This window comes from Pseudoliparis swirei, chromosome 4 (genome assembly GCF_029220125.1).
Source record: "Pseudoliparis swirei isolate HS2019 ecotype Mariana Trench chromosome 4, NWPU_hadal_v1, whole genome shotgun sequence".
Lineage (NCBI taxonomy): Eukaryota > Metazoa > Chordata > Actinopteri > Perciformes > Liparidae > Pseudoliparis > Pseudoliparis swirei.
In genome coordinates this window covers 6901433-6929269 of record NC_079391.1, presented here as the reverse complement: position 1 = coordinate 6929269, position 27837 = coordinate 6901433, and the positions used below count along the sequence as shown (strand labels likewise).

Below are 27837 nucleotides of genomic sequence, written 5' to 3'. Positions count from 1 at the left end.
ATTGGCCAGTACTTGTTGCCTTCTTAGAATTTGTTCCCTAAAACATTTCGTCATATAAATGAAATAATATAAGCTCAGGCGGCATTGTGTGTCTCTCTATAGATTTGCTGTTGCTAATTAGTCGTGCATAAACTCTTAACACAGAGCATTGCTATGCTTTCAATAACTTGCGATCTCCTCTCGTTGGAAGTGGCACAGCATCAGCGTTCATCTCATAAATCCACAGAACACTGATCACTTGGCGTCATGTTCTCAATTCCACCAGTGAGTTGACTGAAGATGAAATATATTTCGGAGGTTGAGTTAAAAACCTTTTCAGAAGAAAATTAAGAAAGAACACTTGATGGACACATGATGAAGGTTCAGTGTGCTCTTGTGGTCGTAATGTGCCGGGCAATGTTTCAAAGTATTTCCAGTATATACAGATAAGGCAAACACGGCCAGCTTCAGATCAATAGTGTCTAAGCCTTGCATATTAGTTTTTGGCAATAGTAGTGGTTTGATGACAGAAAAAATGAATGAACGCAGCTATATTGTGGTTGTGCGACTGAACAGAACAATTTGATGTCATTCTTAACCCGCTCGGTCAATCTATGACATTCAATATGACCCGATTCAATGTTAACCCTATTTTATTTTATATTTTCCTTTTATTTTTTTATTTAATGACAATTAAGATAAAATCTATTAAAAATTATTAAAATTAATATTTTTTTCAAGTTTAAGTGTGAGAGGTATTTTGTTGTTTTGTTGACTTTGAAAAACACACCGACATTAACATTGAAATTAAATTGACAATTGAAGGGCGACAGGAGGGTTAAATATTGAATCGGGTCAAAATGACCCGAAGGCAACACAAGGGTTAAAAGAAGCAGAAGTGGTTGTGTTGGTTTCTGCATTTTACATTACATGTCATTTAGCAGACGCTTTTATCCAAAGCGACTTACAATAAGCATTTATCCCTGAGGCTCTTTTGCACAATACAGCTTGGCCCGTTCGTACACATTCATACACTGTATGTCAACACAGTAATGAATCGTTAACGCATCAATGGGCCCTGCACATATGGACTGGATACATGCAGCGAGTACACAGTAAAATTGAAGGATCCTAACTTGCCCTTCTAGTCAGAGGGAGTCGTTCCCTCAGCGGCTGCAGCAGCATGCGGGTCGACTCTAAATCAACCGAGTGGCGGCCGGAGTCCATCCGCCGCTCCGTCAGATCTCCGGCATACACCTGAACCACTCTGCCACATGGCCCTGCTTCTTGGCGACCCTTTCGTTCTCGTTGGAGTTCAGCAGGTCCATGTAGTGACCGTACTCGCTGATGGCGTCCTGGACCCGGGTCATGTACAGCCAGCTGATGATCACGCCAAAGAGCTGGGGGGGAAACGAGAGAAAGGGACGTAAAAGAGGGCGGGGTCACCGTTGAGCGCTTCTCATTCACACATCAACTAATGGGAGAACTCTGGATGTACATTCTGCGTATCATTTTATTACTTTAAAAATTACAACAGCTCAAAGTCTTTCAAAAAAACACCCACATCTTCCATGCTGTACACATCGTCCTGGGTCTGCGCAGACATTACAAAAAATAAATGAATGTTTTTGTATTGAAGTTATTTTTATATTCCTAGAATGGAACCATCAAACCACATTTTGTGAATATACTGCGACATATATAACTTCAGAATATACTTTCTAGCTGACTCACTTTTTTTTGCCAGCTGTTCAATTAAAATGTGTTCACGGTTAAAGGACGGCTTATTATTATCCATAAAAGAGCGAAACGTTCTGGTGATTTTTAAACGTTGTTTTCCCTTTTATTAATCTGAATAATTTAATTGAAGCAGAATTTAAACTCAAACTAAACCTGGTGGTGATATTTGATCCGAGTTGAATCTAAAGCGATTCGACCCGTTGATCGGCTGCAGCACGCAATCATGAAATGACTCCGAATAAAAGGCCGTGTCGGCCCAATAAAAGACAAAGAGAAGGATGTTCTCTTGTCTCCTCGCTCAAGCGTCCTTCAGGCAGCTCCTCGCTTCTAAATTGTCGATCCTCCGACAAAAAAGGGGCGTCTTCAACGATGGAGCCCCAGATTGATTTCCGCGAAGAGCGAGGAGAAATTAAATGAGGCCATTGAGAAGCCCCTCATGGATCGGATGGCGGTTGCTCGCGCCGAAAATCACAGCTCATTGAAAAGAGCTTATTACAGTCAAGCACAATCTATATTTGTAGCCGTGAGTGGGTGTTTGACTCTAGAGTCTTCCCAGATCTATAACACAAGTCATATAATGTTATTCTGTGTCCGACACACCAAAAGAGTAGATGTGTAAATATTGGTTTATACGTGTTCCTTTTATTTTAACACTAAGAAAAACACCTTGGAACAAATATAAGATCCATTTCTTTTGTTTTTAATCTGCTGATGTGTCAGAAGTTCAACCCACATGATCAAACCAATGAAATGGAAGAATGTTTAAAGCGTTCTGTGAACATTGAACTGCCAAAATCCATCAACACGGTGACAGTGTTTTCAATACATGAGTGTAAATATGATCTGAGATATATTTGTAAGTTTACGGTACAAAAGGCTAAAAAAGGGATTAAAATAAGATGTATTTATATTGTAGGAGTCAAATTATGGAACAACATTAAAATGGATGTAAGTATGTTAAGAACTCATTTTTGGTTTTCAAAAGGATTATTTATAAAACAATTCTTGAGGGTTATAAGTGTGATTGAAACATACTTATATGGAAGATGTATGTGGATATATATATATATACACTTTTTTATTTTGTTTATTATTTTTCTTTATTTTATATTCATTTTCTGATTTATTTGATGATAATAATTTAGGATAGGAATATATAAGCATTTTTGGCTTCTACGTATACCTTTTCAGTCTTTCTGTATTGAATATTATATATAATAATATTGTATTGTATTGCAATGCTTGACTGAATAAAATACACAACAAGTGACACACCTCAGTGTAGTTGACTGTGTTGTGGGGACTTACTCACACAACTCAGGGTTCACACTTGGTTTAAATTAACTGTCACTACAGGTTAGACAGAGGATGAACAAACACGTTTCTATGGAGCTTGTGTACAAAAGTTGGGTTATGGCCCTAAAAGAATACAAATCTAGTGTAATCAAATCATACAAGAGAAGATGGAAAAAGAAAAAATAATCCCGAAAAAGGGGAGAGAAAAAAACAGTCTCCATGTAAACATGTATATAAATACTATGTCAATAATATGGACCTCAGAGGTCAAAGGTTACAACTTGGTTTAAAGTTTAATATGTCCTGTAATGTTTAAAGTTAGTCTAAGCCAGGGAAATAATGTCAGCCAATCTCCCTTTTGGTATGCAGTGATTCATATTCACACACGTTCAGCATGGAATGGACTTCCTCCTCAATTACGGCCAAATGACAGAACACGTGTTGTTTCTCTCTGCAGGGAGACGACTCCACCTTCCTGTTGCTGATGGTCGTGTCCATTAATGCAACTGTGCACCCAGAGATCATTACGTTACCCTTTGGTTCACTTCTGCTTCCCGTAAGGCTCGACACTATAACGGCTTAATTTAGGTTCGTACCAAACGGAGAACCTTTCCTTATACTTGAATAACAATTTGCATATTAGACTGCCTCAAATGATTGTTTGTGACAGTATGTGTGTGTGTGTGTGTGTGTGTGTGTGTACCTGAGGCAGGAGGATCCCTAACAGCAGTCCAGCCATGATCTTGTAGTTGTCCATCAGCCAGATGAAGAAGGCGTCCGTGCAGCCTCGGATGTGGATGATTTTGATCAGTTCCAAACGCTGCGAGACACAAATTGCCCATTACTGTAATTAGTTTTCAGTTAGTTAATACACTTGGTTATTAAGTTGTATTGCAAGTTTAATCAATTACATGCATCTAAGAGCAGCAACATTGTGACGAATAATCGTACATTTCAAAATAGAAACGCGTCACGTTTCACTTTATAAAATAACTGAACATGATCTCAACTCTATCCTCCACTAAAGGGCCACTGCATATTCAAAACTGTCATTAAAGGAGTTATGCAAGTCAATCTTAGAGCTCTTACCTCACTTTGCAACACCTTGTACCCACACATCGTGTTGGGCACTTCATTCGGCTGGAGAGGAGAGAAGCAGAGAGAAGGGATGAAGTGAAGAGGTGGAAACGAGACGTTAGATACGGACAGAAGTCTGTGGAGAGGAATCGACAGCAGACAGAAGAAGGCCTTTAACATCAGTGATAAAAACAGCATTTTAAAAATGACACACTTGAAACTACCTCTCTCATGCACACACTGAAGACAGTCCTGAAGCACAAGAGTGCTGGAGACGTCACCAGAGAAGTGTGTGTATGCGTGTGTGTGTGTGTGAGACATCGAGCTGCACATTAACCACAAGACATGTTATTGTAATGTGTGTATGTGTGTGTGTGTGTACAAACTAAAGTGTCTAAATGCGAGCATGTCCTTCACGACGGAGCTTGTGGTTTTCCATATTCAAATATTCAGATGGATTCATAAATTCAAATGAGACGAGACGAGCTGCCAATCTGTCGTGGCGGTCTGGCAGAGGAAGAAAAGGAGCGCCGCTAAAATGTGAACGATGACTTTTAAAGTGAACATTCACATTTTAGCAGCAGGTGTGTTCATGTTTTTAACACATTCGTTCAGTCTTATGATGAATAGGAGGAACAGGAGGGCTCGTAGCACCCCACGGACACAATATTTTGCCCCATGATTCTGCAAATTATGCCGAAAGAAAACATTCTCCTGTACGATACGTCATCGTGTAACTAAAAAGGCAAAAGCGGTAATCGGTGTGCAGTCATGAGCCGGAGTGTAGGAGTCGTCTCTGCTCAACTCAAAGCATCAGGTGGGAACTCTTGCGGCGCGTTTGCACGATGCTCGATCAGCTTGCAGCTCGTTGCTGCTTTGAGTTGATGTGAACAGACAGGCCTGCCATCACACAATCACATCCATCCATCTTCACCTGCAATGTGCATCAAATAGATGACATGTTAAAGACAGGAGTGCAGAGGAAATGGCAAAATGACCCGCAAATACATTAAATCCAACTGAGTTCTTTGTTATAATTTATATTATAAGTTTCCCTGATGATATCTCTCCCTGTTAATGTCGGCTGGTACTTAACACTTCCTAGATTTATGATAAATGCATCTCTATAACGGTGGACTTCTAGAGTCTGTTTCGAGGGCAGCAGTTGTCAATCTGGCCCGCACCCCTGAAATCTCCGCCCGCCATCCTGTAATTTTCTCCATCGCGCCAGATGACAGCAGAAGTAATTTAAGGTCCCTTTTCTTAAAGAGCACATCTTTGTTCTTTTATTGAACTAAACAGCCGTCTCTTATTGATCGTCTCTACACAGCAGCATGTCATTTCTGTCTCTACGTGTCGCGTTAACACTTCTCGGCTCTCTCAGAGCTCCGATGCCGGCGTGTCTGCGCACACAGGTGAGCACACTCCCACTAGCCGGCAGAGAGCGTTGAATATGTCGCGTGAAAAACAAACCGCTATATCTGCATTTTTTAAACGCTCCCACGGTGGAGAAGATGGAACAAGTCTCTGACCCGAACAACAAGGAGCCTGCTGGCTGCCATTGCCCTCTCAGTCCCACTCAGCAGTGTAAACTGTGAGAGGGACTTCGCCATGAACAGAGTAACATAGACTTTTCACAATGGGATTTGCTGTGTAAGCTATCACTATTCTAAGATATCAGCTTTCACTTTTACAGCCTAACAGTTTATGTATTTACAGGTCAAGACAAACATCCGCAACAGGCTGCAAGGAGGCCATCTTGCTGCCTGCCTGCGGATTTCAATTAAAGGGCCGGATGTTTCTGACTGTCCTTATCAAGAGGCTCTGGAAGGCTCTTCTTTGAAAAGCACCGAAAAATCCACTGCAGTGACAAAACGTGCACCCTTTGTGGTGGTCATGAAAATAAATGAACACCAACATGTTTCAAGTGTTTGTGTCGGTCGGTCGGTTCGACGTAATATCCGTTGCAGCTTAATGTGAAAACGAGATTTTAAAAAGGTACCACAGGCCAAAGGGGATTTAAGGAAAAACTAGAAATCTTTTAGCTGCCGGGAACGTTTCCCGACATCTAAAAGATACGTTCCCTTATCCGAACCGCTTCTTCTTTTGAGGGTACTTAAGGGCGCTGGAGTCGATCCCTGCTGACATTGTGCGAAGGCGGGGTTCACCCTGGAGAGGTCGCCAGTCCTCAGGGCACATAGAGACCATTCACACTCACACGCACACCTACGGCAATTTAGAGTCCAATTAACCCAACATGTCTTTGGATATCTTAAAGTTGAATAAGTAAATTATTGGTTTTGGATGTACTTTGATTTATTAGATGTATTTTTCCTGTGTGGAAGATGCTAGCTCCCTAAACTGGCCCATAATGAGATACCTGTAAACCATTTGAGCTCAGAGTGGAACTGTTTTTTCTTCATATTTCGTGGTGGTGTATGTTATATACAGAAGAAAATCAGACAGAAACAAACTGCAATACATCTTTCTTTGACAAGAATTTTCAACAACTTCATAAAACATGCCACAAACTAACATTCAACGTATACAAATCACGGCACCGGTGACAGTATGGAACGTCATAGTAGTGCAGAGGGGTAGACATGGTGGCAATATTATCTGATGCAGCAGGAAACCCATAACAGACGGCCAGTATAACAGTTTATGTACCACTAAAAAGTATTGGAAAAAAAGCGATACCCACCTTGGTAGTGATGCAGCAGGTATATGGGACGCCGCAGGCCGACGGGCTGGTTGAAGAACAGTTGTGGTACATGTTGACCGACCAGTCCGTATACTCCGTACCTCCACAACACTTAAACTATCACAGGTAAGAAAGGTGGCGGAGTGGAGACAAGTGCCGAAATTGGAAGGAGGAGGAAAGACAGAAAGCAATCGATTAGGAGAGTGATGGGAGAGGAGGTCCGTGGAATAGGAGACGAAGAGAGTGGCGGCACGGATGAGGGGGAGAGAAAGCCATTAAAAAAAGTAAACAACTGGATAAACAACATTTTCTCTGATGCTTTTAATGCCAGAAACATTTTGGGATGAAATGAGCCATAATTAGTAACAATTTGCATGTAATGAGTGTGTCTCTCTCTTTTTCTAACTTTGCCACAATAAGTGTAAAGATGGTAGTCGGGCGTGACAATATAGTTGAAATGAACATTATGATATGACAATATTATGATCACTTTTTTCTAATATGTCTCAATATGGGAAATAAATAACAAACAAGACTTAAAACATCAATGTGGACGATATTAACAAAAATACATTAAAAAAAAGATTACATAGAAAAGAATCAAGGCCGTTGTAATTTAAGAACCTAAAGCTCTATTTTGTCCTCTTACTCACATTATATAAATTATTATTATTAATTTAAATCAAAATTCATACTGTGACATTTTTCATCTAAAAGGCCTCTGCTGCGGACTGAACTGTTTTCTCCTGAATCGTGAACACTCACACGCTCATAATAGTTTGACACCAACCAATAATTTTGTATTGCCCTCTATTCCAGCCATTACTAATAAACACTGAGACAAATATTATAACGTAACAGGAAAAAACTAATTATGCTTCGATAGCAAATAGAGAGTACATTAATAATAATTGGTTTTGGCCAAAGCTTTTAAGTCACATTGATCAAAGGCTTCAAACATCTTCCTTATCAGAGTTACATGGTGTGAAGGCTGTTTAGTAAACCTCACTGCGGGGCCTCCACGCTGATGAAAATATTCATTTAATAACCATCAGAATATAATCTAAATAACCTTCTCATCGCAGCAGAAGAACAGGTGTAACAAATAATGAAAAGTCTATTTTATAGCTTAGCTATTACCAAATGTGTGAGGACTAAATGCTTTTAAAAAAGTGTAAGAAAAGAAGTGACTGCCCCAGTAGATGGATTACAAGTCGTGTAGTGCCTCCATTCAGTCATGTCTAGGAGTGATGCTTTCACCTGGTAGCTGTGGCTGCACCTGAACACACCTGAAGCCACAATGGCTCTGCTTCGTAGTCGGTAAGACAAAATAGTTTATTGGGGAGTCGGAAAGACGGTAAGAGAGAAAACAAAAAGGACAAAAGGGTCAGACGGTAAGAGAGGAGGAGACGAGGATGAAGAGGCAGGTTGAACACATGAATACAAATGAAGCTGCTCTTTGCCGCGGGATCAGCATGCTGACATTATGCAAGTGTGCCGGGAAGTTACTCCCTCTTCCTGTTGGCGTGGCTCCACAGAGCGCCGTGTGTCCGGCAGCGGGGGTCAAAGGTCACCGGAAGGCCAACGCAATCGGGACGCGATTAATGTCCGCAAGTGTCGGGTTTAAGTCCAGAAAGCAGTCGGCGACAACTTCACACCGAGTAACGAGTTTAGTCAATGCCCCTGTGCCATAAATACAATCTTCGAGATAAATTGGTCGGGAGGTTTTGCAGCAAACCGAAGAGAAAGAGAGAGAGAGAGAGAGAGAGCGAGAGACTGCAGCCACTCTCCACATCACTTTGTTTACTGCAGTAATAGTCAAATACAACATACATCAAGTCACATGCTTTGCATTCATCTCCGTCTCAATCAGAAACTCTCTGTTCAATCCCAATCTGGTCCCACGGATGAACCTCTCGTTCCCATTTTTCCTTTTTTTAAATGTTCCTGTAGTTTTCTAGTCGTCTTTTTCACAACGATGGCAACATTCCTCCAGAGGTCAATCCCTTGGAGACAGTAATGAGAGTCAGTTGCGTGTGAAGGAGCGACTGCCTGCCTACCTGGTGATGAAGGCGGTTCACTGGCTGACTGAGTGACTAACTGGGTGTCTAATTGAACAGCTGACTGCTCATATGTTGTGACAGATCTTTCACACATGATTAGGTTACAATTTTAACTTCTTAATTCTTTACTAACTTTCTACATCAATTAGTCTAAAAAAAAAGTGAAAAACACTGAATAACAGAATAATAAGTCGATAACAAATGCTTCACCAGTATCTGATGCTCTCTACATTTATGTCTGCTACCCTTCAAAACCCACCAAGACAAAAAAACAAACCAAACGAAAAAAGCGTAGTGAAGTTATTGTTTCCAAACTGAAATAGGGATAATTTATGCAACCCTGACCTTTACGACGTGGATTACCAGTTCAGACATTTATACTTTCTTCATATTGGGTTATTAACAACCAATTAATTGTATAAGCCATTATCCCCTGATGAAACCTGTGTGAACTCTGTTCAATTACAACAGGTTTACCACTCACACAATGGAGCCAATCACGGATTAGCACATTATTGTTTAACCCAATTCCCTGACCTTTGAACACCTCTGCCATTATTCAATCTGAATCCACAGCCATGATGACCCATAGACACATCTTTAACAGAATCTGAATTAAACATGTCATGCAAACGAGGCTTGAAATGCACAAACTGCTTTAACTTGGTTTCAGCTGATGGAATTCTTTTTTTTTTTAAAGAGTCTAAAAAGTCTAAATCTGCATGTAATTTGACATTCACTTTCAATAAGAATTACAGAAATAAACTACACACTGATTAAAAACCGAGCTGCCAGATTGGCACCGCAGTGATCAATTAGAACACATAGAGCATACTTGCACTTTTGCCTGTCATGGTTCTTCTCAGTTGAAATTAAACTCCACGACGGGCCTTCTCATGTTTTTCAGAACTTTTGTACCTGCATATTTCTTTAACCGAGTACAAAACACAACAGAGACATAACCACCACACAAGGAATGCCAACTCGAGTCACTTGATACCTTCAACTCCAAGAACAAATCTCCTTAAGTGCACGTTATCTACCATTCAATAATAGCTTGGAACTCACTATCTCCTCATAAAACTTACAGGGATCAAACTGTTATCTAAAAAAACATTAAAGGCTCACTTAAGGCCACTGCACATAGGACTAGAGCTCCATAATGCACCATGTACATGGTTGGTTCTGATCCATCCTCGTCTCAGACTGTACCGACTTGTCTTTTAACTATTGTGACTGTACTGCTTTAACTGCCTGTTTACCTCGTGTATTTTATGTTTTATGTTTCGTCCTTTTTTTGGACCCCAGCCAATGGGAAGCTATGCCATAAACAATAAACATTCATATTATGATTACACAGATGGCATTGTGTTGCTTTATAAACTATTAAAGTGTGTTGTTTGATAGTCTGGACTCCATACTGACCTCTCTCTCTCGCTCTCTCGCTCCTCAAAAGGCATTCATATTGCGAAACAAGTGCTGAAAGTATTGGGAAAAATAAAACAAGGGCTCCAGAGAGATGTTTAAATCCGAGGTGCTTGTCGGATTGTCAATTACGGAAAGTTTCACGCTCCCAGGTTGCCTGATTGGCATTTTGTTGAGACCAATATCAATGAGAAGTAGCGGATGACAACACTCATCCTCCGAGGCTGTGGGTTCATTTTCTGTTTATTTTCTTGCCTAAATTAAGTGAAGTCGACCCCAGAGGAGAACCGGCTGCACGAGGAATGCTCCGTTGCCAAGTGGAGCGATTGTATAAGTAGAGGCTAACCGACCCAGGTTCAGTCCTTTACTAGCGAGTGGCAACTAAAAAGGTATTTAGCGTATGTTGTAGCATATTAGCAGTTGGTAACAATTAAGTTACAAAAATGATCAAATTTAGCCCCTTACAAATTTGTATTGGACGTACAATTGCTGGTTTTAAAACAGATAAGTCACATAGGAGAAAAGCACCTTTTAATCTGTTATTTCACAGGGGGAGTTCATGTCTTGAAGGGTTCAAAACACTTCAAACTCTCGTACGACACGAGAGATTTAAGTGTTTTGTTTAAGAGTGTTTTCCTTCCACCGGAGTCAACCAGCAGCTACACACCGTGACAGGAAAAATATACTCGAAACAAAAGCTTCACGTTGCCGCAGCCAAATGGTTTTCTACCATGACTGCGGCCCCGTATGTTGTCACCAGAGCAGCGTGCCAGCGAGTTAAGATCTTTTTCAAACTGCTGCCAAAGAAATCGTTTGTTTGGAGGGATGATGAAGTGAAATTGCGTTTCAAGATAATACACTGCTAAGTTTACTAAAAACTGTTGACTGGATGGCATGGAAAAATAAATTTTGAACTGCATGTGTATATTTTGTTTTTTATTCCTGGCAGCTCTGAAACGATAGACACAGATGGCGGAGACTCTTCACGCTCTCCGGGTGTTTTCACACCTAGAAGCTCAAACAGGTCCCTCTGAACAGTTAGTACGGTCCATTTGGGCTCCAGACAAAGCCGTCACTTGAACCCTGGTGCAGACCAAACAACCGAACCCAGTCTGCATTTGGCCGAAATTCAATTGAGCTTTTTATTGGTTTAAAATTGGCTTGCAAAGCGGCTTATTTGTGAAACTTCTGGCCATACACGCCGTCTCTCGACTCCAGTCATGCATCTCAAGTTGCTAAACAGACCGTAAACAACGAGCAGCTCCCGTACACCAGAACCCCAGAAATATAGCCCCTCCCAGAAGACTTTCTGTCGTCCGACCAATCGCCGATAGCTTTCCAGATTGGTGTGAAAGCAAACGAACAAAGAATTTAAAAATCAGATAATTATTTTTTCAAAAGCTGAATTACTGATAAGTCCATCTGCTGGTCGTAAAATCTGTTGAAGAAGCGATCTTATGATTGCTCTCTTTAAGGCCATGTATATACCGTTTGGTAACCATGGTAACACATCAGTGGGATTATTTCCCCTAAATAATAGGTAAAAAAACCGTCTAAAACATGACTTCATGTTTAGTGAAAAAAAAGTGTGGACAGAAGATGCCCTGGAGTGCGAAACAATTGTTTTATGTGTACTGCATTGCATTATGACATATTAAAAAAAAAGCTGACATGACAGAAAATATCCAGTGACGTAACCTCACCCTCTTCTGGACGAAGTCCATGATGTTTTTGAAGTCCAGGTCGTCGTAGTAGTTGACGATGCCTTTTCGGATGTTCTTGTTTAGCAAACCCAAAGTCTGAAGGGAGGGAGAGAGAAACAACAACAGAGAGTTTATGTGTATTAGTGGGATAAAGGAGGTCATGTTACCACAGTACTTTTCAAAAACACAGCTGATCTTAAATCAACGTATCAGAAAGGAAGATCTCCGCAGAGGAGACGCTGCCGTCAAGGTGACGGATCCACTGAACTGGAATATTAAAAAATGACCGTTTGCCAGCTCACATCTGTCGGTCACAATCTGGTGCACACTACAATAAATATTTGAAACTCCACTAAGTACGTCCATGAAGAGGTTTTATTTTAGGGATTTAAACATTTCTTCCACTAATTCTACTTCACTCTTTGTTTGGGATACTTTAGTCTTATTTACAGTATACTTCATAAGAGGGGTCGGGCTCTGTGCTCCGTTCAGGCCCGACGATGCTCCGTCATTTCTCTCTTCTAACAACCATAAAGGCTCGAGACTTCTCCCCTCACGAGAATCTCAGAGATTAAAGGGACTGAGCCTTTCAATTAATTTATTATAAGATATAATTTCTTCACAGTGTATAGGGCCAAGGCCGCCATATTTAAATCACGTTACAATAATTCCCTTTGAGACGGAAAAAAACTGGACCATTAATGAATGACACTACGAACGTGTTCATGAAAATGAGATGTCGGAGACAAAAAGACATCTTTCATAAAATCTACCGATAGAGGAAATAAATTAAATCTTATTCAAATGCAATGCCATGACTTTATAATCTCAATGTAAATAAGACGACAGTAAAATAAAGAAGTTCAGCTTTTAATATATTTGTAAACAACTGCCATTCACACACTGTGTATTTATCTACATAATGTAATGTGTATTCTACATTATGTAGAGAAATAAGTTTTAGTTTTTTTTACAAACTGGAATGAAAATTAAAATGCACCACTTTTTTTATTATTAAAAAATGTTATTCCAAGACATTCTTATGTTTACTGTCAAGTAATGTAAATGAGTTGATTGAGATAATTAAAAAGAGGAAAAAAGAGACTCAACCGATTCCCCAGAGCCACATTAAGATATTCCCCATCGGCAAGAAGACGGATAATAAATGTCATGAACATCTCTGTCGTGGACCGTCAGAATTATACCCAGTCGGCTCTGTAATCACAGGATCAGTCACATGGTCACATGATCACTTCCTCATCTCTCAAGAGGGGTTTTTTCTGCAGTTAACTCGATCTCCACGTGAATGAGATGTAATTTGGCTCTAGTTTCTTATGTTCACGACGTCTTCAAATTACTTTCGTGAAATCCCACCACAATATTATCTGGGCTTTCCTAATCGGTTGGATATAAATTTGAAGGCATGTTAGATGATCATGACGAGAAACAATTACCCGATTTCACTCCTAGAAATACTCTACTAAAGTAGGTCAGCATATTGTAGCCACAGTAAGTATTTCTTACGTGCTTGCTAATGTTTATGGGAGCCGACGATAAACACAATACTGAAATTATGTATTGAGAATTTTGGTCGCAAACTTCGAAGTAAGTATCACTCATGTTTGTTGTTTTTTTTGCTTTGCAATAAAAGTTTAATTATAATAATGAGAATATTTAGACTCGTGGACCCGTAACCTAATTTTGAATTAATTAACGACGTCCGGTCTTTACATGTCATAAACATGTCAGGTCTCTATGTCACGTTGAAGTCCTTCTTGGCTATTTCTCCACAAAACAATATTCATCATCGCTACCAGAGGAAGCTGCTCATCTGGTCTCCACTCCATGAAATTATTTTTGGATTTTATTGCAGGGAGAGAAAATTGGAAGAAAAAAAAGAGACAAAAATAGCCAGTAATACATTGGGCGAAACAAAGAGGGTTAAGAAAACGATTAAGAAAAAGGTATTAGAAGTGAAATAGAGAAAGAGAAGAAAGGAAGATACGGAAACACCCAAACAAGTTTCATCAGCAGACTGATATCATTAAAATGATAATCCTATCTCCTATTTGAACAGATCCATTCTGATTTCCTGTCCCTGGGCAATTCCTGACTAGAAATATGAGACCGTAACATTTCAATAAAGTCTCCTTTTAATAACAGATATGATATAAATTAATTATCGTGCACGGTTTCTGCATTTGGTTTTTGATGAATACGAATCATCATGACATATTACGTTACGCCATCATGGCTCATTCATATTACCGTGTGCAGTTAAACGATGCATGCAGCATTTGGTGCATGTCAATCACACCAAGACCTACCAAAAAGCTATATTAAACAATAGAAATCCAATTCATTGTTATCTTGTATCATTTACTCATGATAAAGAGTCTTTCAATAACAGTTTATTGCTGCGTGACGCGTTGGCTGAGAACCAGTTCCCCCGCTACGCGTTGCTAAATGCCAGGTTATTGATCGGCTCACCTGATGGCGGAAGCCCAGCGACAATATTCCTCCCAGCAGCTCCAGGATCAGACACACAGTCAGAGTGAACATGAACTGTCACCAGACCACAATAGAAAGCAAGAGTCATTAAACACACTTACATTTTTGATCAGTTATTAAAGTTATCAACAATTTGAGATACAATGAAATCAGGCTTTTCACTACGGCCAAAAACAACGATGTGTTTAGTCCTGTATTTTTTGCACCCCGACATCCGTCTCAGGGTGAAAGGGAAGCGTACGCTCCCATGCACACAAAGTAAACTCATGTTTAACCTGAAATTATTGTTGGTGGCAAAAAATAAACAAGCTATAGCTGTAAAAAACAAACAAATCTCAATGCATCAGAAAACCAAGCACACGTTAAAAAAATGCTGCCATGGCGTGTATCATCATGGACCATCGAAATGCACCCCAGGCTATGATTGAAAGACCTTATTTAAGACGGGCCATAATTATGTTTAATAGTCATATTGATGAGCATTAAAGTTGAATTGATGCCTATTGTCATGTTGCCGCCTATTTCCACGTCGGTCCAAAATGTGTTCAACATTTATCTTAGAAGACATTTGTATGAAGTCATATTTTGCATGTGTATGATCGAGTTAGGAGCGTGTTTTCGTGAGGTCACAGTGATCTTCGAACACCAAATTCTAATCAGTTCGACCTTGAGTGCAAGTGGATGTTGTTCCAAATTTGAAGAAATTTGCTCAAGGCTTTTTTGAGATATCACGTTCACGAGAGTGGACGACCGGCCAGCATGAAGGAATATTAATGTCTCCGGCCACAGCTGACGTGGAGGCATGAAAAAAAAAAAAAAAGAGGAGAAAAGACCGACTGCTACTCAAGCCTTTCCTCGCAGAGCCGCATTGAGATATACATGAATGACCACTCATAATAAATGTGATCAACGTATCAGTCGAGGACTGTCATGCTCGTGCCCATTTGGCTTGGTGATCACGGTCACATGAAATATTGCAAGCCTTCCTTATCTTTTAATATTGCTGATTGGCTTTCCTTAAGAAAACTCTAAAATCCTATCTCATAAAAGTTTTATATTTCCTCAGACCAAGTAAAAATGATTTATAACAGCTGAGTGTTTGTCATCAGGAAACCCTTGCAGGTGTTTTCATCTGACTTAACTTATAGTGATTTGTTTAATACCCTACTAGTATACTTTCATGATATTCTAATGTTTAGAGATAGGATAGAGTGTTTCATAATTTTTAGCTATAATCATAAATATAATCAGAATATAATCAATTGAATTTTAATGAAATATTTCATTTAATTTTTTTTTTGCAAATTTTTTACATTTAATAAAAAATAAACAAATAATACTCTAAATTCTTTGAGATGTCCTGTACATGAATGACCACTCATAATAAATGTGATCAACGTATCAGTCGAGGACTGTCATGTCATGCTTGCTTGGCTTGGTGATTGGATCACATCACACATTTAGCAGCACTTACTTGCTTTCCTCTTTTTTTTTTCCAATCACACCCAACGAAGTCATGCTGTGACTCCAATAACAAATGATTGGGAAACACTATATACATCGTAAAGTTTTCATCTGACTTAACTTATATGGAGGCCCTTTAATGCCGTCATCAGTTGCAACATGATCTCCATGTTAATGAGATGAAGATGAACAATGTAAGCCCTAACCCTAAGACAAATTGCCACATTTTAAATGTAGCTAAAACTATTTTGAGAACTATTCTTTCTAGTTATGATGCACATATAACTGCATGATATTGCTTTATATTTGCATCTAAACGAGTAGGAGAGCCCCTCCACCCTCCACCCTCATTGCTGCTAAACATCGCATGTGCCTGCTGTGGCTGATGAGTCGAGCTGGTAGTTCAATCACGCTTTATTACCAACAACAAGCATCGCTGAGTATCATTTATATTCAAACGAGGAGGAACGCCACTTATCGTGCACCTGACCGCACTTACGCTCCAACTACAGGAACAGAGCAGAACTCACTGTCGAACCCCAGTTACACAGAAACAAATGCATCAACAAGAGACACCATGTGTCCATGAACACATCACCCTGTTTACCCGTGAGCTGCATCTACATCTCTCACCTGAAAACATATTAAAACTCATATCTACAGATTTTAGCTCGGCTCAAAATCTCACGAGCCAACGCTGCATACTCTAATAGCCTACTGCTAACGAGGAATACATTTGGCCATAAAACCCACATATCGTGTGCACTACGTACACAAGTATAGCATGCATTGTTCTCAAAGTGTTATAAAATAAAATCGAAATTCAACAATATATATATATAATTGTAACATAATATAATACATTCCCTTATATAATATCTGGAGATGTATGAGGGGGGGGGCATTGCCAACAGTGGGAGGGAGGAAAATTAACAGTATTTGTGTGTTTATGTATTAGGGTATGCAGGTATGTGCAAATATATGTTAATATGTGTGCAGGTTTTTGCATGTCTACCCGTAATTTTATATATATATATATATAGTAGGGCTGTCAATCGATTAAAAAAAATTAACAAATTAATCGCACATTTTGAAATTCATTAATCGCGATTAAAGTTTTTTTTTCTTCTAAAGACTAAATCTTCTAAATGAACGAGTAATCCCATCAGACAGCGTGTATTTTAGACACTTGTTTAATTGTATTCTTTTTTAAAGACAAAACTTCACACAGAGCTGTGTTTTCAAAGAGGCTCCTACCTATAAAGGGCCAGCGAGGTATTTAATATTGTGGATGATAAATTGTTTCTTCAGTGAAACATCAGATTAGTAAGAAAAGGTGTATTAGACACATTGGTCCTGTCATCTTTAACACTGAACAGCAGCAGAACAAGTCGCCTTGATAAACTGACAAATATGACACGTCGCTCGATGTTTCTCTGTGAATATCGAGGAGCAGACGGGAGGAAGGAGGCGGACTGCCGTGGTTTGACACTCAGAGGAGTGCAACAACTTCAACGCACACCGGAAGTAAACAAAGTTGCGTTAAAATATTTGAGTGCGTTAATCGCGGCCAAATTAATCGCATAGATTAACGCGTTAACGCTGACAGCCCTAATATATATATATATTTTTGTTGTTGTTGCTGTGATTTGTACGTACCTTTGTATACGCACAATGTGTACATCTTTTCCTTTGCATATCTCAAAAAACAATAAAAGATTTGATCACAAAAAAAAACTTTTTAGAAAGAATGAAAGCATCCAGGCAGCAACTTTACGTAAAAAATTTTTTACAAATAAAATACTTGGCTCTGACTACGCCACTCACCACTTTCAGGAGGGTTAGATTATCCCTCAGTGAACCCAAGAGTCCAATGAGTGAAACGATAAACATGATGATTCCCAGGAGGATCAGGATGACGGCGGGGGCCAAAAACACTCCCTCCAACGTCTTGTAGCGCTGCCTCTCCACCTCGGCATAGATGCCGATGCCCAGGATGAAGCCACCTATCAGCTGCAAACGAGACAAAAGGCAGTGCGGGTGGGTCAGTCGTCATCAGCTGGAACCAGCGGTCGTCTGATTCATATCATTTCGTCTAGAAATGGGAACAAGAGGTTTTAGGTTTGCTGCTCCTGCGGCTTGGAATTTGCTGCGGACCGATTTGGGTCTACGGGAACCGGTTCCCTTTAGGTGTTTTTAAAAATAGATTAAAAGAGTTGGAGGAAGGTTCATCTGGTTGTAGATGTTTTCTTTGACGGGGGTATGTGCACCCGTGTGAACTGGGTTATGATGACTTGAGTCTTAGTTTTTTGGGGGTTTTATTCATGCTGTGATCTAAAAAATGATCTTTCTTTTTTGAAAAATATTGTCCGTCACCTTTTTTATGTTGTATTGTCTGAAACTTTGTGTAACGTGCTACTGCTGCTGTCTTGGCCAGGACTCTCTTGTAAAGGAGATTTTTAAACTAAATGATGCATTTCCTGGTTAAATAAATTTAAAATGTCAATTTTAAATGTCAATTTCTACATTTGACTAAAGGAAGAAAACACTGATTTCTTTGATTAGTATGTATAAAGAACTCAGTCTCACGGCAGTTCTTCAAAGAGTCACAAGATGCTATTTATTGGTTTAGCGCACAAGGACACCAACTGTCGCTCTTACAACACCGTACGACATAAAAGTTATACTCAGACCAAAAAACACTTGGTTGGGTTTAGGAAAACCGTTGTGAAGGTTCGGTTTAGGCCTTTGAGTCTGCAAATTAAATTTTTTTTAAAAACTCTTCGCCACAACCACGGGGCTACATACAGGACATATTTAACTAACTGAAGGATACATCACATCAACCCTCATTTACAGAGAAATTACAATAGTTAATTTGATCCTTCCTCAAAAGGTCACTTTAATTAGATTAGAATAAACCCTCATTTAAGGACCACCATCGGCAAATGTAATAATTGTGTCTGACCTTGTTAACACTAACAAGACGGATTGAGACGGAGGCTTGATTCTCCAGTCAAATAAAAATGGCAAACTATCCAGTCCAGCATGTTTTGCCTTGCTCGCCTCATATCCAGTGTGACATTAGTATACATCAAAGCATCTGGAGGCAGATAATTATGCCGCGGCTAGTTCACAGCCTACCAGGGACATCGTGGCACTGAATAAAAGCTTGAAAAGGTCAGTTATGCCACATTAACAGCCGTAATAGTATCTAGCCATGCAAACAGTTCTGGTTGCTTTGGAGGAAATTTTACTTGTGCTGCTCACAGCAATGTAAACTAGGGCACTCGGTAGAGCGCATATCTTCGCATATCACAAGATTGGGCATTGAATTATGAACATTTTGGCATTAGTTGCATGCCAATTGGATACAAATTGACCGCGCTATGGTAAAAAGAAGATTTTTGCCTTTTCGTGACCTTGACCTTGACCTTTGGCCCGATCGATCCGAAAATGGAATCAAATGGTCCCCGGATAATAACCAATCATCCTACCGAATTTCATGCGATACGGTTTAATACTTTTTGACTTATGCGAATAACACGCACGCACGCACGCATACAAATACACGGCGATCAAAACATAACCTTCCGCATTTTCAATGCGAAGGTAACAATGTCCTGGTGACTCAGGATAAAACAAGCACCTTGTGAACAGAATTGACGAAAGACGATAGATTGGATGATAATTGGATCATTGATAAAACATCAATCTGCAGCATGAGACGTGTTGTCTGCTAAAATGCACAAAAACAAACTGTAAAACTGCCGTCGAGTCCTACGTGAAGCAAGTTATCACCAGACATTGCACTCATACACAAGTTTCATGGCAGCTTTCTTCATTGATGACTGCGTTACTCGTCTTGACCTGAACGGTCAAAAACAACGATTCTGGAGAAGAAGGATGTTTGTAAAAGCTTTTTCTTCTACGTGTTAATATATACTATACATTTAAATTAGGGCTGTCAGCGTTAACGCGTTAATCTATGCGATTAATTTGGCCGCGTTAACGCACTAAAATATTTTAACGCAATTAACGCAACTTTGTTTACTTCCGGTGTTCGTTGAAGTTTTTACACTCCTCTGAGTGTCAAGCCGCGGCAGTACGGTTTAACACCGTTTCCGTTTTTAAAACAATGATTTCTCCGCGAAAATAAGGAGCAGAAATCAGTTTAAACTCGTGGATGAATCAGTCGGGTTTCCTCCTGCTCCTCCTTCCTCCCGTCTCCCCCTCTGATACACAGAGGAACGGAGGGGCGACGTGTCGGGTGACTTGGCGCGGAAAGAACTCGTCACACGAAAACCTTCAACGTGATTTGTCAATCCGTTTGTCAACATGTTGCGAAAAAAACAACCAATGAACACTCAGTAAATCACAAAGGACCGACCCACCACACAGGTGAGGCTCTATAGCAGCCTGTCAGTCAGAGAACACGGCGCGAGGACAATGTGCCTCAATATATAGAGAGCTGAGATTGTTCTGGAATGTTTGATGTATAACACGTGGGTATGTGTCATATGCAAACGCCTTTAAAAGGTGAATTTATATTTTTTTGTAAAATGGAGAACATGCCCCCAGCCTCCAGAGGGTGAACGTGACATATTTGAATGTCAGTCAGTTACCAAGGCCACTGGTTCTGCTGTTCAGTGTTAAAGATGACAGGACCAATGGGGTCTCAAATATACTTCTTTTTTTTACTAATCTGGATGTTTCACTGAAGAAACAATTTATCATCCACAATATTAAATACCTCGCTGGCACTTTATAGGTAGGAGCCTCTTTGAAAACACAGCTCTGTGTGTTTTGTCTTTAAAAAGAAGAAAAAACAACTTTTAATCGCGATTAATGAAATTCAAAATGTGCGATTAATTACTTAATTTTTTTAATCGATTGACAGCCTTAATTTAAATACAAACTGAATACATGACAATAAAGTAAAATGACGAAGTGTTTTCCTACAATGAGCTCCGGGCAAATCTAAAAAAAAAAAAAAAAAAGGCTAATTACGTTACACAGATTACATGACAGCCAAATGGCTCAAGAGCCAATGTAGGACTGTAATGTGGTCAGACGGCCAAACGCCAACGACCCATTTATAGCACTGCAACTTAAATTATCCTTGTATCCTTAATTTACCCAGAGAGGGTCGAGAAACTCTTAAATTTGAAACATCCGATTTCCATTTACAAACATTGAAAATATATTCATTGAATGTATTTTAACTCTGTCCTTCTGTACACATTACATCTATTGTTCTGTCCATCCTGGAGAGGGATCCTCCTCTGTTGCTCTCCTGCAGGTTTCTTCCCTTTTTCCCCCTGAAGGGTTATTTGGGAGTTTTTCCTGATCCGATGTGAGGTTTTGGGGCAGGGATGTCTATGTGTACAGATTGTAAAGCACTCCGAGACAAATTTGTAATTTGTGAAATTGGGCTATACAAATAAACTGAATTGAATTGAATTGAAACACGCATCTGGGAATGCACCAGGCTGTAAGCTGCTCAACACGTCACAGGATAACAGGAAAACCACTTTGTTGAAATGCAAACTTAATGAAATAATAAATAATTTAAGCATGAAAGTATAATTGCTGAGATCGAATCGGGCAACACAGACACGCGTGTGCTCGGATACTTTGAAGGAGCCGACAGTTGATTATCTACACTCTTTAATTGGAGGAGGAAATGAGCGCGGCCAAAATTAGTTTAACGAGACAAACGACATTTAAGCTAAACATCTCAAAAACAAGGCCGGCATGTTGATGTTGAGGGTATCGTGTTGACCAGACCTGTTGGCGTTGTAAAATATGCTAATTAGCATTAAAAAAAGAAAAAAGAAATTGTACAGTAAAACAGTCTTCTCCCTCTCTCCCTCTCTCCCTCTCTCCCTCCCTTACATGTCTCTGCTTGCTGTCTGTTAGGAACTCTCGCTCCTGGCTCACTTCAGCTCAGCCACTCGCAGAGGAGGAGGAGGAGGGGGCGCATAAACAAAGCCACTTTAAATTTCTGCAGATGACTTAGTGACAATATCAGGCCATCAGGCTACGGTTAAGTTGTATTATATAACCGACACACTCTACTCCAACAATGCCACAGGGCCATTAGTGAGCTTGACTCACTTCTGTGGGGCAGACAGTCGGTGCTGCTGATACTCAGATGAAGCTCTGAAAGCAACCAAGCTAAAAGCTGCAGAAATGACACACACACACATCTAACAACACAACCCTTGTGTGTGTGTGTGTGTGTGTGTGTGTGTGTGTGTGTAGGACAACAATGTGTCTTGGACTTTTCTCGAGACAAACACTGATTGTCATGTGAAGCGACCGAGGGCATGTTTACTTGACAGGCATTTCAGGAAATGTCAAGGACTGCATTATTAATGATTCTCTCACACAACTGTTGTATTTCAGTCAGTAAGGAACAAAGTTATCCCAAATGACGGCTGGTGAGCAGTAAAAAGTCAAACTTTAAAACATGACTGTTGAAATATTCATTCGACTGTGTTTCATGCTTTAGTTTTGGTTTCAGTCCATCAGCTGCACAACCTTTGATCATTCAGTTTGAGGCTGGGTGTGATGACGTCATTGCCATTTTACAACTCAGTGAACAGAGAACTCCTGTAGTGTTCTTCCAACATATGCAGTTTCGCTTGGCTGTTTGTCATTTAATGAATTAATAAAAGTCGAAAAGCATGACAGTAAGAGCTAATAAATGAGAAAGAAAAGGTCTGAGGTTGAGAACGTGAAGAAGTACTGTATGTGGATAGAGTACTGCCAGACCCAAACAATAAATCACGACCGCAGGACGTGGCCTCTGCCGTCAAAAGAACTGCCTGCTGCATCAGCATGTGTTGTTTCCATCACTAAAAACAACAAAAGTGGGGACAACATGCAGTCAATTAATTTTTTTCTTCCAATTACTATCAACATCATGGCACAAAGCTGTTGATGTTGGTCTTAATGAAAGAGCGCCAGCTTTTAAATGCAGTGTGTATATTTGGTACCGTCAACGTTCCCTGGAGGAATATGACCCACAATACTCTTTCTTTCTCGACTGTATCACGTTTAGATAAGACACATTCCTCAGAGACGGCGTCTCTTTGCCATCGTGACTGAATCAACAAGCTGTGTGAGCAAAGTAAATATAACTTGTTAATCTGATTCACCTTTCCTATCAAGGTGGAATTCATTCTCCATAATAAACCCATGACTGACTCCATCTGCCTCCGCATCCCACTCTCTGCCGCCCCCCCCCCCCTCCCCTGTCTCTCTTCCATGAATAAACATTTCAGGAATGTACCGAGGAGAGAACAAATAACTGATTTTCTTTCTCTCGTAAGTGTTGTGTCACTTCAGCCATCTGTCTGCGCCAATGTACAATCTGTCAGGTTTTGTTTGGCGGGGAACAGCTGCAGGGTTTGGATGGCGCACAGAAAACCTTTATTCCGTAAAAGAAAACGTTGAAAAACATTAAAAACATTAACCCTATTTATGTTTAAAACAATCTTGTTCATCAGAAATAAACTTTTAGAATTTCTGGAAACAAGGGAACGAATATTAGCCAATCAAAAGGCAGCGTAGGGCTGGTGTTGGTTATGGGAAATAAAATAAATCGACTGTAATCTACGAGCCATGCAACCACGAACAGCTGTGAAAGAGTTAATTATGCATGCAGACAGGGCACAGGTACAGTCTGCTCATGCCATGGTTGAGATTATGTTAAGATATTTAATTAGTATGTGAACAGGAGCCATTTCACTTGATACACTTTCCTTTTTCTATTCTCCCTTGTTCCCATTAAACTGTCCGCCTGGCAGATTAAAGACACACAAACATCTCATTCTGATCTTAATTTATACAAACCCTTTACTATGTGACTGTACTCAGGGCTCCAGACTAACTTTTTTTACTAGGAGCACAGTGGCCCCTAACTTAAAATTTTAGGGGCGCAAGCAGAAAATTTAGGGGCGCACACAGGGTTTTTCCTGGGTCAAAATGGGTCTTCGGTGCTCCCCAAAAAAAAAATTCATGCAGGTCGAGCTGTTGAGTGAGTGATCAGCAGCTGGCCGATCTGTCCATTCACGCACCTCACAGTTATGTATTGATCAGACAAGAAGACACGCTTATCAACTCCAGTGTTTCCCCTACCATTAGAACAGGGTGAAATCTCCACCCGCCACTCTGTAATTTTCGCAGACTTTTTTTTGCCTTAGGCACTCGGGATTTGTCATAGGCGCTCAGGAAAACAGCTTAGGCGCGCGCCAAAATTTTCTCTGCAGGAAAAACCCTGACACACTATAAATCGACTTGCTAAGTTTTCCCATCATTTTTACTGTATTACTGATAAATAATTTGACAATATACAATCGTATGCCTGTTTGCCTTCATGAACTGCAAAACATTCACAACAGAGAACTCTTCAGAAGTTACTGTATTGAGTTTAAACATATTTTAAGAGAAAACATACCTTGAGCATGTGCATGTTGCACTTCGATGTGGCCAATCAAAACATTTGTTGGTTTCTAGAGATGCACCAATCAGGTTTTGGTGCCGATCACCGATCACTGAAATCAGTATCTGCCGATCACCGATAATACCGATCACCGATCACTGAAATCAGTATCTGCCGATCCGATAATACCGATCACGGTGTTGATTGAAGCATTCTATTTATTGTGTAGCATTATTGCTATGAGGACTATGAGGAAATACATATATAAAGCAACTCAAACATTAAAGAAATTACCGACTTCTTTAAACATTTAGGACTTTTACTTTGAAAAATATCCTAATTGATACATTAAAATTGTTTGATTGCTATTGTAGGATTTGAGATATGTATGGAACACATCTGCATCATTCATTTCCTGGAACTCTTGGGGAAATCTATATACAGGACTTTTCTTAACATACAAAAGACTGACTAATTTTTATAAACTCTTCCTTGGTCCAGTACAAATGTTTGAATGTTAGCATAATTTAAGCTAAATCTCAGAAACGATTTATAAAGATACAACATCAGTTCATTGTTTACTTTTATATGTTCGTGTATGATTTGTCGACATCTTATTTTGATAAACGGATGTTGTTTCACGTGGTTCTTTCCGCTAACTTTGCAAAACCGGATGCTGTCACTTAAATCCTTCCGCTAACTTTATCAAAACCCTCGCGCGCTCCAGATCGAATGCGTTTACCGTGAACATCAGTCTGTAGGGGCTCAGACATGTGAGAGTCGGCTGAGTCGACCCAGAGATTCAACTCGGGGGACGGGGACGCCGCTCGGTGGTGAGGATCCCCTCTGACCTCTCACTCTGCGGCCCTCGCCCTCGTTGCGTCTCCGCTGCGGTGCGCCTCTTTTCACACATTAGCCCCCCCCACACACACAGGCCAGCCTTCTGCTTCGGTTTTCGTCTCCTTTCTTCTTCTTCTGGAGTTAATGTCGGTTAGCAAACCAGTCATTCAGGCATTACCGCTAACTATAGTGGGCTGAAGTGTAGAACAAGTTTGTCAGCAACAAAAATATTTAATAACAAAAAAAAGAAATCAGCTAATTTACTGGTCGCGCATGCGCGAGTTGATGAAATATTTACTCGCACTGTGTCTAATTTTAGGCGCAAAATGCGACCATTTGGTCGCAGTCTGGAGCCCTGGTACTTATATTTAAAGATCAGTGGGAGATCTATTAGCAGAAATGAAATATTATTAATACGTACATTTTCTTCAGTGAATAACCACATGAGTGTAAGAACATGATGTTTTTGTTTACCTTAGATTGAGCTGTTTGTACATACACAGTGAGTCCACCATGTGTTTACAGAAACACATATCAGATAAGCACAACACCGGCTCTAGGAGGAGCTTTTCTTGTTTTCACATTTTTATATCACTGAAGTTCAACGTTAGATGCCACCAAAGCCTACACAATGCACCTTTGATCATAGTAATCTTATTACATTGTATTTATTGTTGTGTGGACTACATTTGACCCGCACACTATTCAAGTCTGATGTGTTCATGTCGTGTCTTTAAAAGAAAAAGAAAGAGGAAGCAGATGAAATCTTTTTAAATGAAAGTGAATATGCTGAATAGCCTCAATTTGATGCCACCATGCAGATGACGTCACTTGGTAAACTGAACAAAATACAACTTCTAAACCAACGAGTCATTTTAGAGCAATTAATTGCTGTGACGTCACTTTCCCAAACGTGCTGAACACATTAGTGGCCGTCAGTCGCCTGGTGGCTCTCACGTGACTCATGTCTGACCCACAGCAACGCAGCTTGTGGAACCTCCCAGAAAAGCCGCCCGCATGCAGCCCTCTGCTCTTCCTCTTCCTCTTCATCGGTTCGAGCCTCGTTGTGTTTACCGAGTGCAGAGCGGGCAGGTAGCAGGGTAAAGGTGCACAGAGGAGGGCGTGGCCACATTGTAGCCGCCAGAAGGCTGTCCAACCCAAAGCCTGTGGAATAGCTTCGCAGGTACAACACCTGCCGCTTTAAAAAACGGTTTCTGCGTATTTGCATACGTTGTTAAATGTTGAACACCGTTTAATTTCTAGCAAAAACACCATTTATTAGTATTCCTTTCCATGGAAGTGAACCCAGTTTAACCAAAACACACACACACACACCGTCTGTCTGCGCCCTCGAGAGCCGTGTCCAAACACAGCGCGCGCTCCTCTTTAACACAAAACATATTATAATGACGTTACTCACCCACCAGATGATGGCATAACCGAACAGGGTAAATTTGAGGAAAATGTATGAGCATCGATGACAGTACCGGACATCTTCGTCGTCGGACATCGTCTTGTCTGTCTGAGTTGATTCCCGCAACTCACTTCCGCCTTGTCATCGTCACCACACCTGGGAGCGCACGAGCGGCAGATGGATGGGAGTCGACTGGAAGTGACATCTAGTGGGAGCGTCACGCCGTTAAAACATGTACATGTTCTGCATGTTCACTGAGATTGCGAATGATCGATGAGTTTGATTAAATCCAATTTGTTTTGTTTTTTAGAGCCGTACCAAACAGGGGCGGATCCAATAACGATGAGCTCATTGCACTTCCTCCTCTTTTCCTTTATTTAAAAAAATTTATAGAAAAGTCTCACTAATTTCGGTTATAAACCCCCTTTGTGAAAAGTGATTTAGCAAGGAAGATAGTTTAAAACAGTACAACACTGACCCCCCCCCCCCCCCCCCCAGGCAGTGATTTCCACATTGTATTGATTTGTGAATTCAGGAATGTGTCCCACCTTTTATTAAATAAATAATAAGCACAGAAAGGCTGCCCTTTATCTTGCACATAGATAAAACGTTGTGATAATGTATATATGTCTAAAAATACCTCCTGACTCGCATTGCCAATGAGTCCATGTGAGACAATGATACATCAATTTAAAGCTGCCTCTCAAAGAAAGGTTGTCTGTGGCCAACTATCGCTCGCAGTGTTTCCAGTGCTTTGGGCACAATTGGCTGTTGTCGCCTCTTATCAGCTGCCGCTCAGCTATTAAAGTGTGTCGAGTCGATAAAAGGGAGCTGTCTGAGAGGCTGTTGAGTCAAATAAATCATTATTTTCACCCTGTTAGTTTGGGCTGTTATTTAACTATTTATCTTATGTATCACCTCCACCGTTCCTTCTATTCTTGCTTCACCAAAAAGACCTTTGGCTGACAAAGTAAAGCAAACATCAACATGTTCAGAGATGTAGTCTTTGAAATGTGCTCAGGTGCACCATTTAACAGAAGATGAGAGGAAGTGTCTGTGTGTGAGCTATCAGGGTCGAGTTGTGTTTCTTCGCGTCCTCATTAGTGTTAGTCACACACTGTTATTCATTCCTTACCTCAGGCTTAGATGCACTATACTTACACTTACAC

The 27837-nt window shown here is 40.3% G+C and overlaps 1 protein-coding gene across 2 annotated transcripts; it reads right to left on the bottom strand.

The window, feature by feature from the left end:
• Positions 1-810: 810 nt before the first annotated feature.
• tspan15 (tetraspanin 15) lies at positions 811-26936 on the bottom strand. 2 transcript variants are annotated; one of them, XM_056412499.1, is made up of 8 exons: positions 26679-26936; positions 17790-17975; positions 14478-14552; positions 11988-12083; positions 6797-6913; positions 4105-4155; positions 3719-3835; positions 811-1379 (listed from the first exon to the last, which is right to left on the bottom strand). In XM_056412499.1, the coding sequence occupies exons 1-8, from the start codon at positions 26727-26729 to the stop codon at positions 1218-1220; spliced, it is 855 nt and encodes a 284-aa protein (XP_056268474.1). In that variant the 5' UTR covers positions 26730-26936; the 3' UTR covers positions 811-1217. The 2 variants fall into 2 exon arrangements, with proteins under 2 accessions (XP_056268474.1, XP_056268472.1); XM_056412497.1 differs by having other exon boundaries at positions 26675-26935.
• Between the last annotated feature and the right edge of the window lie 901 nt (positions 26937-27837).